General features: G+C 41.5%; 1 protein-coding gene across 5 annotated transcripts in view; it reads left to right on the top strand.

Annotated features, from left to right (window-relative positions):
* The window catches only part of SGK3 (serum/glucocorticoid regulated kinase family member 3), a 79920-nt gene that overhangs the window by 39862 nt on the left and 21685 nt on the right, over positions 1-18373 (top strand). For 4 of the 5 annotated variants that reach the window (XM_054019298.1, XM_054019301.1, XM_054019302.1 and 1 more), the window contains exons 3-7: positions 1013-1221; positions 5426-5509; positions 9256-9328; positions 9984-10059; positions 16104-16191. In XM_054019298.1, coding sequence (XP_053875273.1) covers positions 1144-1221; positions 5426-5509; positions 9256-9328; positions 9984-10059; positions 16104-16191 — 399 coding nt within the window. In that variant the 5' untranslated portion in view covers positions 1013-1143. The remainder of the gene's footprint in view (positions 1-1012; positions 1222-5425; positions 5510-9255; positions 9329-9983; positions 10060-16103; positions 16192-18373) is intronic. The other variant, XM_054019303.1, reaches the window with a different exon arrangement.

The raw sequence follows: 18373 nt of genomic DNA, 5'->3' as shown, positions 1-18373 counted from the left end.
TTAACTTGAAATCTAAACTTCAGAAAACCAGTTAAATACTAACCTGGCCCCGGCCTATTTTGGTAGGTATACTTTTTCATTTTCTTGTCTTTTAAAATGTCCCCCTTCCCTATTGCTGTGTTGAAAGGCCTAAATGAAGAGAGGTTGACTAACAGTCTGTACAGGGGAAATGATGAAACTCTCTAGACAATGTGCTGTCAAAAGCACAAAGTAAGCAAAACTAGGGGAAGTCTCCTTAATCTGTGAGTTACTCAGGGCCGGCTCCCTGCCCTCCCCCCGGGGCTCCGGCCGCCCTCCCCGCAGGGGGTGCGGGTGGGGGGCGGCCGGCGGCTTTTTTGCCTGGGGCGGCAAAAAAGCCAGAGCCGGCCCTGGAGTTACTGTCGTCATATGCTTCACTTGTAACAAAAGATAGAAGTGACGTTTTAAAATTAACTCTGTCCCTTTAAACTTGATTTGAAAGATTTTTCTCATATGATCTTTCCTTAAATATACTCTGTGTGTTCTGACAGGTATGCAGTGCCTTGAGGTACAGACTTGAACATCTGAAGATATTTAGAAATAATCTTGAATAAATTATTTCTACCTCAATACAGCTCTTATGGCTGAGTAAAACTAACTTGACTCTGATGTTAATTATCTGCCTGTCGCCTTGTTGTCCCAAATTGTGCATTACATGCTGTGGCCCTGATCCTGCAGCTAGTTTTTGCAGCGGGGCCTTGAACCCTTGCAGAGCCCCCTTTGAAGTCAATGGGGCTCTGTAAAGGGGCAAAAGCCCACCAGCATGGAACATCTTGTAGGATCAGCGTTTGAGTGTCTGTTGCAGAGATGAGCAGTGTCTGTTGTCCCCACTGGCCAAAGGCCCCAATCAGGATCAGGCACTTTTGCACTATGTACTGTATACCTGCATAGGAAGTTATAATTCCTGCCCAGAGAAGGAGCTCACAGACTAATTCTAACCATGCAAATGAGCAATGTTTCTGTTTTAATCTTACCTTTTTAATTACATTTTAAGGTTGCATGATGGAATTTAAATTTTCCCAAGAAAAGCTTCACATTTTGGATCAGTATCGCTGAGATTGTCTTCTGTTTGCTATACACTGAGTGGAGTCTCTTGACACAAACTTGGCCAAAGAGTACATAAAAATGGATCTCAAAGAAAGCTGCCCAAGTGTTAGCATTCCCAGCTCTGATGAACATAGAGAGAAGAAAAAGAGGTTTACTGTAAGTATGTTAGCATTTCTCTAGACAGACTACTTGTTACTTATGTGCTTTGTTTTGTACATTAGCACACATCTTAAATATTTGACTATTATTGTGCTCTCCACATACTGATGACAGAAATTAGTGTTTGCTCAAATGCAAATGATATGTACTGGACATAATGAACAAAATGCTTTTACACAATGAATCTTCAAGCAGAATAGGATATTTATTCTAGAGTTTGTCACTTTTTGTAGATATAGTTCTGGTTTACAAATTCTTGATACCCCTTTAAACAAAACTGCAGATTTTTTTTTTTCATATTTGGCATTTAGTGTATAAATGGGGGGGGGGGGGGGGGTTGCCCTAGCATATACGATCCAAATGTTGCCATATCTTTTCTGTGAAAAACATAAAATCCCAAAGAGTGAAGTGTACTTAAAAAAAAAAAAAAGCGAGCTCCTGAGTATACACACTCCACATTTATTTTACATCTTTACAGTTTTTCTTAATGGTTTTTATACATTTTTTAAAGGAAACTCATCACTTATTACACTCCCTCCCCTCCCTCTCCCATATATTTTCTCTGACTCTTATGCCCTTGGAAGTTTCCCTCCCCTCATTTTGTTTCCTTTTGGCCTCCTGATAGACATATTTTGTACATCATGCAGGCTTTTTTTTTTTTTTTTTTTTTAAATCTGGTGGCAGGCAGTATTTACTTGTTTTGTTTAATGGTGCAAAGAATCTTACTTAAAATAGGAAGTAAAGTGGTTTTGGGTGGTTTTGTCTTTGCTTCTATGTCTGTTAGGGCATAAAGCATGCATCCTAATGCTTTCTTTCAAAAATGTGATCCAATTCATTGCCCTGTTGTGCAATTTCCTCCTGAAACTGAGAGCTGCTGACTAGCTTGTTCTATGTTTCTAGAGAATTAGTAAATCCAAGGGTGTTTCACTGATGAAAACTAGTGCAAGGTTTATGTCTGTTTTCAGGCTACAGCAGAGTTATTCTTTTTATCTTCAGAAGGGAAAGAATATTACTTTATGTAGTCAATGTAAATATGCAAGTATATCATGAAGTAACTGTTTTGGGGGAAGTGGAGAAAAGAAAAAGGGTGTTTGGTTAACTTGCAGTTTGGGGGGGGTCGGTATGTGTTGGAAGTGTATTTCATATGATTTTGTAGTTTGAAAGAAGTAGCTCTCTCAAAAGTCTGATCTTCCTACAACAAAATCAACACATTGTACTACCTAAATGTTAATTCTTTACAGACTTGTCAGTGGTTGGACATTTGTCCTGAAATTTCTTGCTGTGGTAAGTTCACGAGTGACAGCACTAGAGTGCACAAGACAATGACAGTCCCCAGAGTTTTAAGCACCAGGTCATGTAGAATTTTTTTTAGGCAGAAAATCAGCTGTAACCTAGAGACCTGTCTCCCTGGGCACTCCTACTTGTGGAGCTGCACCAACATTAGCAACAGCGGGGAAATTTTAGAGAGAAGAGGTGACAGTAGGCACAGTCTAGCCGGGTGAATGTTCCCTATGGAAGCATATTGCTCAGTTTTGCCCTCTTCCACTTTATATCCAGGAATAATTAGCAGCCTGACAAATTATACTTTTTTCACAGCAAAGCTTGTGGGTTTGTCATGTATATTTTAGGATTTAATAACACTATCAGCCAAGAAGCGATGGGTGCAGTAAATTTCAATAGTAGACCTGCATCCTCCAGAGCATTCTTATGGCTATTATACTGCATTTATTTTCTCTCCTCTTGCAAACCCATATTGCAGTGACTCTCTGGAGCCCCTGGGCATTGCTCCTTGAGCCTGCAGGAGGGGATTACGAAAAGGAGAGACAGACACACATGAGGAAAGCATTATTGTAAAAACCATAAGGAAGATGTGGAAGATTCTTGCACTTAGACGTGTAACTTTTCTTGAACTGCTTGAACATCCAGCAGGTGAGAGGATAATGTCTTAAAGGCCTAAGCTTTAGGGATGCCACTCCATTCTATTCCCATTCACCCCACAGGAGTCGAACAGTGTAGTTGCCAGTAGTGTGGACAAAAGTGCATGTCTGCATAATATGGTAGGGGTGTCCTCCTCAGGTAAAAAGATGGTACCAGTTGGTAATGGTTAACACTAGGCTAAACTACCACATATTTGTAGTTTGAGTGTTTTGGCTTTTGTGGTAAGATACAGGAGTTGTTTCCTTAGTAGGGAAGGCAGGAGATGTCTTTTTAGAAGAAAAAGAAACAGCCTGCACTTGACTGGCTGATTTTGTGACTGCCAGAGGCCTCCACTGCAGGTCTGATGTCGGGGAGTAATCTAAAACAGGGTCCTTTATAGCTGAGGGTTGTTTCTTCTACCATGATTAATAATTCTTGCTAAGAGGTTTGACTTTTCATTTTAAAAGGGATGAAGTCAGAAGCTGGCTTGAACATTACAATGAGAACAGAGATCTGCATGTGCTCCATTTAAAAAATTAGGATTCATGGGAAAAGATCTGGACAATCCATTTGCCCAGCCATTAGTTTTGTGCTTAGCCATAGGAGGATGGCCCTGTCTAGTGGCAGACACCAGCAAACAAAGGAAAAAGAATACTGTCCCTTTAAAACACCAGCCTCCCTGCTTTGGCCCCTTTATAGATGTGTAAATTAAGACTTGTCTCATCTTGGTTCCCCAGGTGGCTGAGCCTGATCAGGCTCACTTCAGCTGCAGGTAATCAAAGGAAGAGTAGTTCTAGCTGACATGGTTAAATCTGTGTGTTTCCCAGGTTAAATCTGCCACCACCCTAGCTTAATGCAGAAATTGCTGGCTCTGCTCTCTCTGTCCCTAATCTAGGGGAGGTAGGGAATAAATTTCACTTAAATTTCATTGGATCTCCTGGTTACATCGTGGTCTGAGAGTCTCCTGACTTGATTCCCTTCCTGGGGTTGGCTGGAGCAACGAGCAGTCCTGGATTTGGGTAAAGCAGCCACTTTCTAGAATCTTTCAGGCTACAACAGCAGCACCCCATCTGGGAGGAGTGAGACTGGGTGTGACTTCCTTCTCTCTCAGAACTGTCTTGCAATTTTTCCTTCCTGTTTTTTCTGTTCCTTGGTGAGCCTAGATGGGGATCCTCCCTTTTCCAGCTGGCAGGCCAGCCAATTTCTCTGGGCTGGAGAAGGTGCTTTGCCTGGCTCCCTTGGAAAATAACTAACTCCTCCCTGCCTGACTTCCAGGGGAGTGTTTATAGCCTATTACACTAACTCATATGCTTTCATTAGTCATGGCAGTGTAAGCATGAATCCATAGATAATACTTCAGAAGAATAATCCTTAACTATAAATAGTAACTGTGGGTGCATCATCTCTCTTCTCCTCTTTGGGAGGTGTCTAATTCTGCTGTTGCGGTTTGAGCATGGTTGAAGCAGAATGGATGGTTATGTAAACAGGTTTAGAGTTTATGCCTTTCTGGAAACGTGAGTGGCAAACACTACTCTTTTTAAATAAATTCTTTGCTAGACTTGATTGTCAACTTTGTCCAATAATGATGCATCCTAAAAAACACTTTTAGGCAGTCAGTATCTGTGGAGTTAATCTGCAGAGGAGTTACTCTTACAGATAAGTGATTGCTTACATGTTGAATGTACAGCTTTCTCCCACTTGCCTGTTTTCGTCAGGACATGCTACTCAACAAAAGCTTGGGTCAGGATGATCTTCAGTGACAACCATGTGCTTTTTTTGGGCTAACAGTACTATGAAGGTTTGCTTCCTTTGTATTTGCTTTTAAAACAAATGCATAGATTTAGCTTGTTTATATATTCTTAACTTATAAAGACCTGACTAAATTTCTGTAGAATGAGGCCGCTTTCATTCTTGCATCATTACATTGGACTTGAGGCTTTCCTCATTCTCCACCCGCCCACCACAAAGTGGACCTGTATCAGCGTTTTAGTATCTAGTAGCAAGATGCTTCTGCTGAATGTGTATTCATCTTATGGAGTTTATATAGTAGTTTTACTGATGTTTAAGGCTCCAGTTTAAAACAAAATGAGCATTTTGCAGCTTACAGAAAACAGGATTTGTTAATATTGGATTAACGCTTATATGAAGTTGTAATAAACAAGTAGCTTAGTGAGAAATATGTTTGTGTGTGAACATACATGCACGTATAAGCCCCCCGAAAACAAAACAGGTGGCTTTTCTGAAACAGATTTTTGACATTTACTCTGCCTTTGTGTTCCCACAGGTTTACAAAGTATTGGTCTCCGTTGGTAGAAATGAGTGGTTTGTCTTCAGACGATATGCTGAATTTGATAAACTGTACAACACAGTGAGTAAAATGCATTCTAAAGAGTCACACTAAAATCGCACAAAGGAATGCTTGTTTGCTGTATGGTTTGAATTCATTCCTTTATGGTGTGTAGTCGTGTTCCACATTAAACCATCAGAGACCGTTTTTCACTAGTTTCAACTTTAATAGGATTTAGAGGTGTGGGACTTTGGGGTTTTTTGGGTATGTGGATATTATTGAATAAGTATGTGTGTGGTATTTGATATGTCTTTGTTTAAAGGAAAAAAAAGTAATCGCGTTAGAATTGTTTTTGCAAAGAAATAAAGGAAACAAGTGTATAGATAGTTGTACTTCTTTGAAAAACTTGTTTCTTAAAATACACTGCTACCTCGATATAACGCGACCCAATATAATCCGAATTTGGATATAATGCAGTAAAGCAGTGCTCCGGGGGGCGGGACTGCGCACTCCGGTGGATCAAAGCAAGTTCACTATAATGCGGTTTCATCTATAACGCGGTAAGATTTTTTTGGCTCCCGAGGATGGCGTTCTATTGAGATAGAGGTGTACTTGGAAGTCAGTTATGAGTTGTCATGATTTCCTGGAGGGGAAGACTTGATCCAGCTAAAATAAGCCTTTACAGCTGCAGACTCATGCAAATTCAGTGGATCTCTTGGGTTTCGTTGCTGGCAGAGGCTGTTACTACTGTACACACTTTTTTCATAGATTCTAGGACTGGAAGGGACCTCGAGAGGTCATTGAGTCCAGTCCCCTGCCCGCATGGCAGGGCCAAATACTGTCTAGACCATCCCTGATAGACATTTATCTAACCTACTCTTAAATATCTCCAGAGATGGAGATTCCACAATCTCCCTAGGCAATTTATTCCAGTGTTTAACCACCCTGACAGTTAGGAACTTTTTCCTAATGTCCAACCTAGACCTCCCTTGCTGCAGTTTAAGCCCATTGCTTCTTGTTCTATCCTTAGAGTCTAAGGTGAACAAGTTTTCTCCCTCCTCTTTATGACCCCCTTTTAGATACCTGAAAACTGCTATCATGTCCCCTCTGTCTTCTCTTTTCCAAACTAAACAAACCCAATTCCTTCAGCCTTCCTTCATAGGTCATGTTCTCAAGACCTTTAATCATTCTTGTTGCTCTTCTCTGGACCCTTTCCAATTTCTCCACATCTTTCTTGAAATGCGGTGCCCAGACTGGACACAATACTCCAGCTGAGGCCTAACCAGAGCAGAGTAGAGCGGAAGAATGACTTCTCGTGTCTTGCTCACAACACACCTGTTAATACATCCCAGAATCATGTTTGCTTTTTTTGCAACAGCATCACACTGTTGCTTGTGGTCCACTATAACCCCTAGATCCCTTTCTGCCGTACTCCTTCCTAGACAGTCTCTTCCCATTCTGTATGTGTGAAACTGATTTTTCCTTCCTAAGTGGAGCACTTTGCATTTGTCTTTGTTAAACTTCATCCGGTTTACCTCAGACCATTTCTCCAATTTGTCCAGATCATTTTGAATTATGACCTTGTCCTCCAAAGCAGTTGCAATCCCTCCCAGTTTGGTATCATCCGCAAACTTAATAAGCGTACTTTCTATGCCAATATCTAAGTCGTTAATGAAGATATTGAACAGAGCCAGTCCCAAAACAGACCCTTGCGGAACCCCAGTCGTTATGCCTTTCCAGCAGGATTGGGAACCATTAATAACAACTCTCTGAATACGGTTATCCAGCCAGTTATGCACCCACCTTATAGTAGCCCCATCTAAATTGTATTTGCCTAGTTTATCGGTAAGAATACCATGTGAGACCGTATCAAATGCCTTACTAAAGTCTAGGTATACCACATCCACAGCTTCTCCCTTATCCACGAGACTCGTTAACCTATCGAAAGCTATCAGATTGGTTTGACATGATTTGTTCTTTACAAATCCATGCTGGTTGTTCCCTATCACCTTACCACCTTCCACTTAGAGGAGAGCAAGCTGGGCCAGTCCTAGGCATGTGCCAATTTTGTTATCCAGGGCCATGCACTTATGGGGACCCTACTGTCTGCACTCTGTCCTAGTATGTACTCACCTAAAGTCACTGCCTCCAGATCTTACAAGAGGAACTAACTCCCCACAGCCCCTCAGATACATACATGTGTTAGGAGGTTTGGTTCACAAAACATCAGCTGCTGAAACCACCCTCCTTGGCACCCTCAGTGACATGCACTCTGTTCTGTCCACACACCTTGTTTTACCTAGGTGACTGAAGTCTGCCTGGGATGCCACATGTCATACTTGGCACACCTCTTAGACTACCCATGGGGTCAAGGGAGAAAGAAAGTATCCCCTCTTCAGTGGCTGAAGAATGCTAATATAGCCCACCCATCTGGATTGTCAGACAATGTCACTACTGTCATGAAGCGTAGTCGGCCCCAGCCTTTCTAATGCAAGTGTAGGTTCTTAGAGAAATTAGCCAAGGTGAAAGGGACATCTGCCCCAATTTCTCCTGAAAAGAAGGGAGGGAGCTGGACATTCCAAAGGACTCTGCAAACTGCATAGCATGTCAGGGAGGAACGTGAAATGCCAAATGGAGTTGATATTGAAACTTGCCTATGGGGTAACTGGAGAAAGGGACCACCAGCTCTTAAATCAGAGGAGAAGAAATAGTCTCCAAAACAGAGAGAGATGTATCTACTGCTCCTTTCACAATTTTTAGATGGTGGCTTTTAAACACACGGGCTTTGCGGAGATCAAGGAGAATGAATTGGAATGTATTAGTGTCTTTATCTCTACTAAGATTTCTACCATATTATAAACTCCTTAGTTTTCCTTCCTATTCCCTCTATTGTTTGGCCTCCTACATAGTATGAATAAATTCTTTATCTGCAATCCTCTCTGGATGCACTTTTTTCAAATGAGTTCACGCAGTGCCTCTCACAGGCATGTTACCGTTATGCATCCTTTATTGGTGAATTAGTTTGCTCCTCAATAGCTAGGACAAAGTGTCTGAATTTCAGCCATCCTGCCTAGGGGCTCCTTGCTCCTAGAGATTGCTTTACTGTGGTGTAAACCTGGATCTTGACTTTCAGGCTATACATATACAAGGAGGAGTGACTAAGAAAAGTCTGAGTGTGAACATGGATTTTTCTTCTACCAGGTTATTCTGCAACGCCGAGTGCGTGGAATTTTTGTTTTGTTTTTTAAGTTGTATTTGGATTTGGGCAAAGATTCACTCTCACGAGCCAGTCTCTTCTTTGAATAGGTCTGTCTGCTGCAGTGACAGCATCCAATCCCTGGAAGGTTGTAGGTGTTTGGAAATGCATTGGGCTCCAAGGGCTTCTATCATTAGAGACCTATCCACTGAGTTTGTCAATACTTGTCTTCCTAGCCAGAAGACAGCTACTTTGTGGGGGAGGGGAGGGAAAAAAAGCAAACTGGGCCAGAGGAGGCAATGTAATAAAGAACATTTCTAATAACAATAGATGCTAAAAGCCCTGCTTGCAACAAGGTTGAACTTGTCTTCTAACCAGGTTACAAATAGTAATACACTGGTAAATGGAGCCTAGACAATTTGTTTATATGCAGGTCAGCCTTCTGTCTCCACACTCCCCTTTGTACTAATCCCAACAAAGACAATATTAAGGGCAGAAAAAGTGATGCTAGTAGTCTGAAGTCCAAACTTTCTGCAAATTGAGAGTAAAATATGCCTACATCAAGCAATTCTTTATAGGATTTGCCTTGGAGTCCAAATATCTAAGTATGCATATGGTGTTTATTTTTTAGCTGAAGAAACAATTTCCCACGATGAACCTGAAGATTCCAGCTAAAAGAATATTTGGAGACAATTTTGATCCAGGTAGACTATGACTTGGTTATTATTCCTTTATTTTGTTCTTTATTTTGGATTTAATCCATCTTGCTTGCACAGAATTAAGCTTAGATCGATATAACAAGGACTGCAGTCCTGTAGTAGGGCCTTTCCTTACTACTGAACCAAAGTAAACATTTGTTTAGTTTCAGGTTAGGTTAGCTCTTTTGTGCAAGACAAACTACATCAAAAGTGGAGAGAGAAATAAAGATTTTAAAATATCTTTGGTAACGGTTACATGTTGATGCCTGCTTATAGAGTAGGTCTGTCGCTGTTGGATTTTGTCACTGACTTCAGTGCTAGCAGGATCAGGGCCAGTGTGCTCTCCAATATAAAATCTAGGCCATTGTGACTGCACACTCTGAATTCTTGTTGCATGCAAGATCTGTTGGGCTGAGTAAATTTTTGCTTTTTAAAATGTATAATAAAATGAAAGTTATATAGAGACTGGAGCTCCTATTCTTTCCCATTTCATATTTTTTCTATACAAAATCCTCATGCGTAAGCCCAATTATATTCAGACGCTTTTTTTCTGTTAACTAACTTCCATTAAAGTAATGTAAAAAATGCAAAATTAAAAACTTGTTTTGCCATGAATTCATTGAATGATTCTTTCTAATTACACTTTTCCCCTCTTCCCCAGATTTTATTAAACAGAGACGAGCAGGACTGAATGAATTCATTCAAAATTTAGTTAGACAGCCAGAGCTATGCAACCAGTAAGTAGTTCCTCTTCTCTTTTGTTTTGGCTATTTAAATGACACGTGATACATTCCAAAAATATATGACTGATTGACTTTAAATACTCTTTAGTTGGGTACAAAATGTGTTATCTATGGTAAATGTTATAATAGAGACAAGGTGAGGTAATAGCTTTTAATGAACCATCTTCTGTTGGGGGAAAAGACAAGCTTTCGAGCTGCACAGAGGTGTTCTTCAGGTGACCTCTGTGCAGCTCGAAAGCTCTCTTCCCTCAACAAAGTGATCCATTAAAAGTTATTACTTCACCCACGTTGTTTCTCATTTCCTGGGACCAACTCAACTACAACAGCACAGCAAATAACTTAGAGAATTTTTCACTTGACCAGACTATAATACTGAGTTATCTCTAAGATAGATCCAAAGTGATGCAATTGTCATGTAAACACTTGGCTTGCTTTCTTAAGCCTTTTCTGCATACAAACTTGCCACCCTTTTAATTAAACACTAATTTAGCTAAACCAGTACAAATCCCATGAGAACACTTACCTGAAATGCTACTCTTAAACCAAAGTTATTTTAAACCTACTCCTAATCAATTTAAGTTAAACCAAAATAAATGTCCCCCCAGTCTTCAGCGTTGCTTTAATTAAGTCTGTGTAAAATCATACCTCTAGTTTAAATGATGCAAATCTGAATATAAACAAACCCTTAGTATATTTAGATTTCTGCTTTCATTCACTTACTCTACTTAATTTGCCAATCTGCAATACCAGTGGAATGTTCTGCTTTTAGATCGGAAACAACCATTCTTAAATGGGGAACATTGCCACAATTTGCAGCATGCATCAGATGCTCTTTTTCTGCTTCATGAACTGCTTTGAGGCCTCATAAACCTGAAACATGTACTTCTTTTTATCAAAAGCATTCTGCATACTCTTCCTAATGACAAGTTGAAAAAGCTTATAGACACAACAGAAAATCTTTGTCATGGAACAATTTTCTAGTAAAAGAAAAAGTGTTGGATCATAGTGGATCATACCACTGTCCTCAGCTGCGAAACAATGAAGAGTAATTCTCAAATAACAGATTATGTTTCAACAATTATTCTTTCTCATGTATTAAACAGGAAAACTTCTTTACAATATTTTTAGTAGTCCACAGACTTTTTTCCTACTCCTGGTTCTTTAAGCATTCAGCTGTGAAACATTTCAATTAACAGCTTTTTATATGTACTTTTTTCCAAAGCCGGACACTGGACTGTTTTAACATGAGGATCATAAACTTTTCTTTGAGCATAGGAACAGATGTTTTTTCCTTGAATCTGATCTGAAAAGCTCAAGAAGATTTAACAGTACATAAATTAGATTTTAATCTATTTTAAGTACTTCAAGCTAGCACTAACTATTCCAGTCCAGTGAAGACCAGTATAAATATGAAGTCCACTATTAGAAATTGAAGATTTTAAGGTTTACTATTCCTTCCCTTCCCCAATAGCTAGTTGTCTAATTAGAAATGTATTTAATGAACAAACAGAGAATAAAGGCTTAGTCCTGTGCTCATTAAAGTAAACAACTACTTCTGTGAGAGAAGGATCAAGCTGTTGTCTTTGTAGTGTAGTACAGAATGGGATTGAAATGCATTTATTCCAGGTGGTTTTTTTTTTTTCTTGCAGTGCAGGGATTATTAAAATATTAGATTTAAAATTTCACTATATCGCTATTTGCTGTTGTTTTTAAAATACATTTTAAGCCACTTTTTTTGTGAATGACCACAATGAATCATACTGATTTATATAAAAGTCCACAGCCTTAGTTTTGTCTACCAATCAATATTAGTAACAGACAAAAATCAAGCCTTTAGTGAAGTTCTTGTAAAATCCATTCCCATTGGAAACTAACTATTAAAGGGGGGAAATGACCACTGTGTCCTTACAAATGGCCTCCTAAACAAACTTATTTTCTATACACTATTTCCTTAACCTGCTACGTGTACACTCAACTAAGTAGATTAGTAACATGAAATGAATTAGTATGGGATGGGGGATATATAGAAAAAATGTTGAGTACTGTGTGTGCACTCCAATAAACTTTCTGTAGCTCTTATCTGCTACACCACATGATGCATTAAGACAAGTGCTAGGTGGTTGTACTACCAGTCCTGCTTTGGCAAACCGTACTGGTGTTGCTGGGAAATATGGAGAATTTTTTCTGTTTCAGTGGGTCCTTATCTTAGGTCTGCAAATTGTCCTTTGACTCTTTTGTATCAAAAGCAAATCTTCATGCTAACGCATATGAGCCAACCAATTACTGTAAAGCAGGTTAGAAAGATACTTGCAAGAAATTCCATAGTGGTCAATTGTGGATCTTCCTGTGAAGTCAGGTACTAGCCTCCATTGTCAAAGATGGGATTCCAAGCTAGATGGACCATTGGTTTGAGCTAGTATGGTAGTTCCTATGTGGATTAGCTTTAGACTCCAAATTTTTACTGTTTGCTTCATTTTAGAGAGAATTTTCTCTCCTCCACAGACTATAGGTCCCTTGCAGAAAAGCTTCAGAAAAGATGGAGAATATGAACTAACATTTCTGTCTTGCTGATTCCTAATCTAGAATAGGAGGCTAGGAATTCTCTTGTTAATACAGTTGAGCTCTAATCCATTGAGCATCTCTTTAAATCCTGCCGTCCTCCCCCTCAGCTGTAGGCCTTTACTGAAAAGATAATACGTGCAATTGTCTATCAGAACACCCTTTTAAGAAGCAGCTTAAAACCAAGTGCATAAAATAGAATGCATTAAAGACTTAGCATAGTTTAAAAATAATTCTAGTAGCTCCTTGAGAAAAACTAAACATAGCATAACTCCGCTAGGTGACTTTTATGATGGCAGTGTCCTCTGTATTAAATAAACTGCCAGTTTCTGCAGTGAGAGACATGAACAATAGTCATTCTAGAAAAGAAATTGGGTCCTTATGGTTCCAACATCAACTAAGAAAAACAAATATAACACCACTAGATTACAGGATCCCAGTCTTTAGTTTTTCCTGCTTTCACATAGTTGTGGTCTGTCGTCATCTTCTCCACCACTAAGCCTTAGTGCTTCAGGCCTGTGTTTTCTAAAACACCACAAATTGGTGTACCACTTTTTCACTAAAAAGCAACAGAGGGTCCTGTGGCACCTTTAAGACTAACAGAAGTATTGGGAGCATAAGCTTTCGTGGGTAAGAACCTCACTTCTTCAGATGCAAGTAATGGAAATTTCCAGAGGCAGGTATAAATCAGTATGGAGATAACTAGGTTAGTTCAATCAGGGAGGGTGAGGTGCTCTGCTAGCAGTTGAGGTGTGAACACCAAGGGAGGAGAAACTGCTTCTGTAGTTGGATAGCCATTCACAGTCTTTGTTTAATCCTGATCTGATGGTGTCAAATTTGCAAATGAACTGGAGCTCAGCAGTTTCTCTTTGGAGTCTGGTCCTGAAGTTTTTTTGCTGTAAGATGGCTACCTTTACATCTGCTATTGTGTGGCCAGGGAGGTTGAAGTGTTCTCTTACAGGTTTTTGTATATTGCCATTCCTGATATCTGAAGCATTGTATTCAAATAGGGTTTATTTCAAGCTGTGGGGTATCATCATTGGCAGTAAAAGTAATATTTTTTTCTGCAAAACACTTTTTCGTAAGTATTGGGCTTGACATGTAGGTAGCAGAAGGCCAGTCTATTACTGAACGCAGGGATTTCTTTACATTGAGACTTGACAATACAAAACAAGTGCCGTTAAAATACATGATTCTACCAATATGCATGGGGTAAAAGAAATTATATAATACCACTTATCACCCAAGATGTGCTTTAGAATACAAATAATGTCAGTTCATTCTATATACGGTAATAAGTTCTCATTAATTTTAGAAAACTGTAAATGACACACTGATACTGAAGGTGTTAGAAAGGAAATTGGTTTTCCTGTGGTATTTCACAAGACAACAACCAATTACAAACATTGGTGAAGGAAGTGGAAAGCTTAATTCCGATTAGCATAGTTGAAATAGTCTCACTGAACACCTCCTGCAATCTTTTCATGTTCATTTATATTTTAATAGGGCAAGTCATTGCAAGTGGAAAAATTGTATATACTGCATATGTTGGTGTACATGCTCAGTTAAACAGAGGCTACATCTACACTGAGCTAGGAGTGTGTTTCCCTGTTTGCATGGAGAAAGTAAATAAGAAAGTGTTATTTACTCCTCATACTACAAGAACTAGGGGGCCACCAAATGAAATTAATAGGCAGCAGGTTTAAAACAAACAAAAGGAAGTATTTCTTCATACAACACAGAGTCAACCTGTGGAACTCTTTGCCAGAGAATGTTGAAGGCCAAGACTATAACAAGGTGTGACGGGTTGAACTCCCTCTGGGATGCAACCTGTTGTACTGGGCTTTCACTGAGCCCCGCCTGCTCCACCAGCCTGGATTCCCTCTCCCTGTTTTGCTGAATTAGGCTCTCCAGCCTCTTGTAGCGCGCACACACTGTATTGCGGACTTATAAATTGGGGACTTGTAATGTAGGTAGTTCACTCTCTACGTCTACACTACAAATTACGGGTACAATTTCCAGCTCATATTTGTGCTAGCTCCCATCTGCGCTAGCACACTAAAAATAGCATAGCTGGAGGTAGCATGGGCAGTGGCAGCATGGGTTAGCTGTGCTGAATACATACCCAGAGGATTCAGGTGGGTTTGTACTCTGCACAGGTAGCCCCGTGCTACTGCTACCCATTCCACTATTGCTATGCTACTATTTTTAGTGCACTAGCTCAGATGAGAGGTAGAACAGGTATGTCTAAGAACAAAAGAACAGTCATACTGGGTCAGATCATTGGTCCATCTAGCCCAGTATCTACTCTTCTGACAGTGACCAATGCCAGGTGCTTCAGAGGGAATGAACAAAACAGGTAACCATCAAGTGATCCATCCCATGTCCCCCATTCCCAGCTTCTGGCAAACAAAGGCTGGGGACACTTCAGAGCATGGTTTTGCATCCCTGCCTGTCCTGGCTAATAGGTCCATCAATGGCTATCTTCCATGAAGTTATCTAGTTCTTTTTTTAACCCTGTGTGACGTTATACCCTATATTCTTCATAGAAATTGGTTATGATATGAATATGGCATAACTAAGACATGCGTTATGCAAGTTGGCTCATGTAAGATATCATTGGAAAGGTTATAATTTACTGAATGTGATTATCCAATTTGTATGGATGTATTTTTTTGTATCTAAAGTTAGGGATATGGACTATGTAACAATTACAACTGTATGTGTATTTGGGAGACACCCAGCAGACACTTGGCCATCACAGCCTTGATGGGCCATTAGGAAGAAACAATGAGACTGTGAAGATACTAATCTTTCTTGTTCCTGAGAGGTGTCCTGGGATGTAGCTGTGACACTACAAAGTCAAGTGATAATGTCACCTGATGCAAAATACCACCTTGGACACTGCTGGTACTTTTCCTCTCTAGGGAGATGGGGATCAAACAAAAGTTTCCTGCCTTAGATAAATCCTTTTTAAGGCTGGGAAGGGGGTTGATCTGGACTCTGCTTTGTTCTGTGTGCTATCACTTAAAATCTGCCTTTTATGGTTAATAAATTTGTTCTGTTTATTATTAAACTCAGTTTGTGCAATTTCTAACTTGGGGGGAGAAGAAGTTGTGCATCTCTCTTCACATTGAGGGAGGGTGAATTTTGGTGAGCTTGCACTGTGCAGATCTTTCTATACAGTGCAAGACAGTATTATTTTGGGTTTATTCCCCAAAAGGGGTGTGCATGTGAGTGCTGGGAGAATTCTCTCACACACAGCTGAATTCAGTCTGTGCCCGCAGCTGGGTGTGGCCCTACGTGTGTGTGTGTGTGTGCTACAAGAGGCTGGAGTCAACCAATTTGTTGGAAGGGTTTTTGTACTTTACCAGATGCATAATATGATGGTGAACGTGAAAAAAATTCTTCTTCTGTAGTAATGAGTTGCAAATTCGTTTAGGTTACTAATGTCCTAATAGGTTTAATTATATTTCTAGCCCGGATGTCAGAGCATTTCTTCAGATGGACAATCCAAAGCATCAGTCAGATCCATCTGAAGATGAGGATGAAAGGAGCAATCAAAAGGTAACAGGCAGCTAGAATGGAGTAGAACAGTAATCATGCACTTTTGAACAAACTGTAACCACATGAGGGCAATTTCATATGTATTGTAACTTTCAACAAAATAAGTTGTTCCCCAACAGGTTCCTCCCTGTTCCTTTCCAATAAGGTTACTCAGTTTTTCCCTAAAATATAAACTGCAAAGACAAGTGTTAACAATCTCAGTTTTCCTAGGGTTACCATTCGTCCGGATTTACCCGGACATGTCCTCCTTTTGTGTGCTAAAAATAGCATCCGGGGGGAATTTGTAAAGCACTCACAATGTCCGGGATTAGCAGAGCGAGCGGCTGGGAGGGCTGCAGGGAAGTCCCGGGCTGGACTCTGGAGCAGCTGTAGAGGAGCCGGATCCGCCCTGCATTCTGAGCCGGCAGCTCCCTTGCAGCCCAGTCCAGCAGCACTGTGCAGGGCCAGACCGGGTTTTGTTGTGCAGGGCCAGACCGGGTTTTGTTGTGCTGGGGAGCTCAGCCACGTGTCCGGCTCGGCTGCACAGAGCCCAACACTCTGTTCTGAGCAGCAGGGTAAGGGGGACCGGGGGCAGGAAGGTTCTGGAGGTGGCAGTCAAGAAACGGGGGGGGCTTTTTGGGGGGAGTGGAGAAAGTTTTGGGCAGTCAGGGTACAGGTAGGGGGTAGGGTCCTGGGGGGCAGTTGGGGGGGGGTCTTAGGAGGGGGCAGTTAGGGGACAAGGAACAGGGAGTCTTAGGTAGGGAGTGGAGTCCTGGGGGGCAGTTAGGAGCAGGGGTCCCAGGAGGGGGCAGTCAGGGGACAAGGAGCAGGGGGGGAGTGTTTGGGAGTTCTGGGGGGGGCTGTCAGGTGGCAGGGGTGGGGAGATGGATCGGAGCAGTCAGGGGACAGGGAGCAGAGGGGTTTAGATGGGTTGGGAGTTCTGGGGAGGGGGTGGGGAGTGGTTGGATGGGGCGTGGGAGTCCCAGGGGTCTGTCTGGGGGTGGGGGTGTGGATAAGGGTTGGGGCAGTCAGGGGACAAGAGGCAGGGAGGCTTAGATAGGGAGTGGAGTCCTGGGGGGCAGTTAGGGGCAGGGGTCCCAGGAGGGGGCAGTCAGGGGACAAGGAGCAGGGGGGGAGTGTTTGGGAGTTCTGGGGGGGCCTGTCAGGTGGCAGGGGTGGGGAGATGGATCGGAGCAGTCAGGGGACAGGGAGCAGAGGGGTTTAGATGGGTTGGGAGTTCTGGGGAGGGAGTGGGGAGTGGTTGGATGGGGCGTGGGAGTCCCAGGGGTCTGTCTGGGGGTGGGGGTGTGGATAAGGGTTGGGGCAGTCAGGGGACAAGAGGCAGGGAGGCTTAGATAGGGAGTGGAGTCCTGGTGGGCAGTTAGGGGCAGGGGTCCCAGGAGGGGGCAGTCAGGGGACAAGGAACGGGGGGAGGGTTGGGGGTTCTGGGGGGGCGGGAAGTGGGAGGGGCAGGGGCGGGGCTAGGGCGGGGCTCCTCCCGTCCTCTTTTTTTCTTGCTGAAATATGGTAACCCTAAGTTTTCCCCATTTGTTAGGGGCTGGAAGGGCTGTGGCTCAGGTTACAGTTCATGTGACATCACTGTTTAGGTCCTCCAAAGACCTTGCCAGAGACATCCAGAAAAGAGAAGGCTAGGAGGATCAGATATTTAAATGCTTAATAACTAAAAAAGGAGACTCTAACTTGAAAAATATTTGAAGCCATTTTTATAGTAGCGCAAAGAAAAAATAACTTTGGTTCACAGTTCACCTTTTACACTGCGAGGTTTCAAACCTCAATCTCTTACTAAAGCCACTATATTGGGTTTAGAATTGTACTAAGTCTCTCAGTCTATTTAGGAGCCTCTGTCTTAAGAACTTCTAGTTATAATGTCCTACTATAAAAATTGGTAGAAAAAAATTGTCTTGCTGGGTAGAATAACAGAATAATTAAATTATTTTAATCCGTTCTGTGTGTCTCATGTCCCAATAGTCAAGGGTTCTTCGCATGCAAAAGTCATTTAACACTCTTGCGGTCTGCTCCAACGCCCACAAAAGTCATTTTTTTCCAATACGCTTCTCTGGGCACTGAATCTTCTATTGTGCATTAATTAATAAGCTTTCCTGGGTCCTAATTGACAAGATCAGTTTCCTGATGTAGTTTTCAGTGCTGAACATTTGAAGTTACTGAGTCTTCTAAATCTACA

This window comes from Malaclemys terrapin, chromosome 2, assembly GCF_027887155.1.
Source record: "Malaclemys terrapin pileata isolate rMalTer1 chromosome 2, rMalTer1.hap1, whole genome shotgun sequence".
Lineage (NCBI taxonomy): Eukaryota > Metazoa > Chordata > Testudines > Emydidae > Malaclemys > Malaclemys terrapin.
This window is presented reverse-complemented; position numbering and strand designations above follow the sequence as displayed.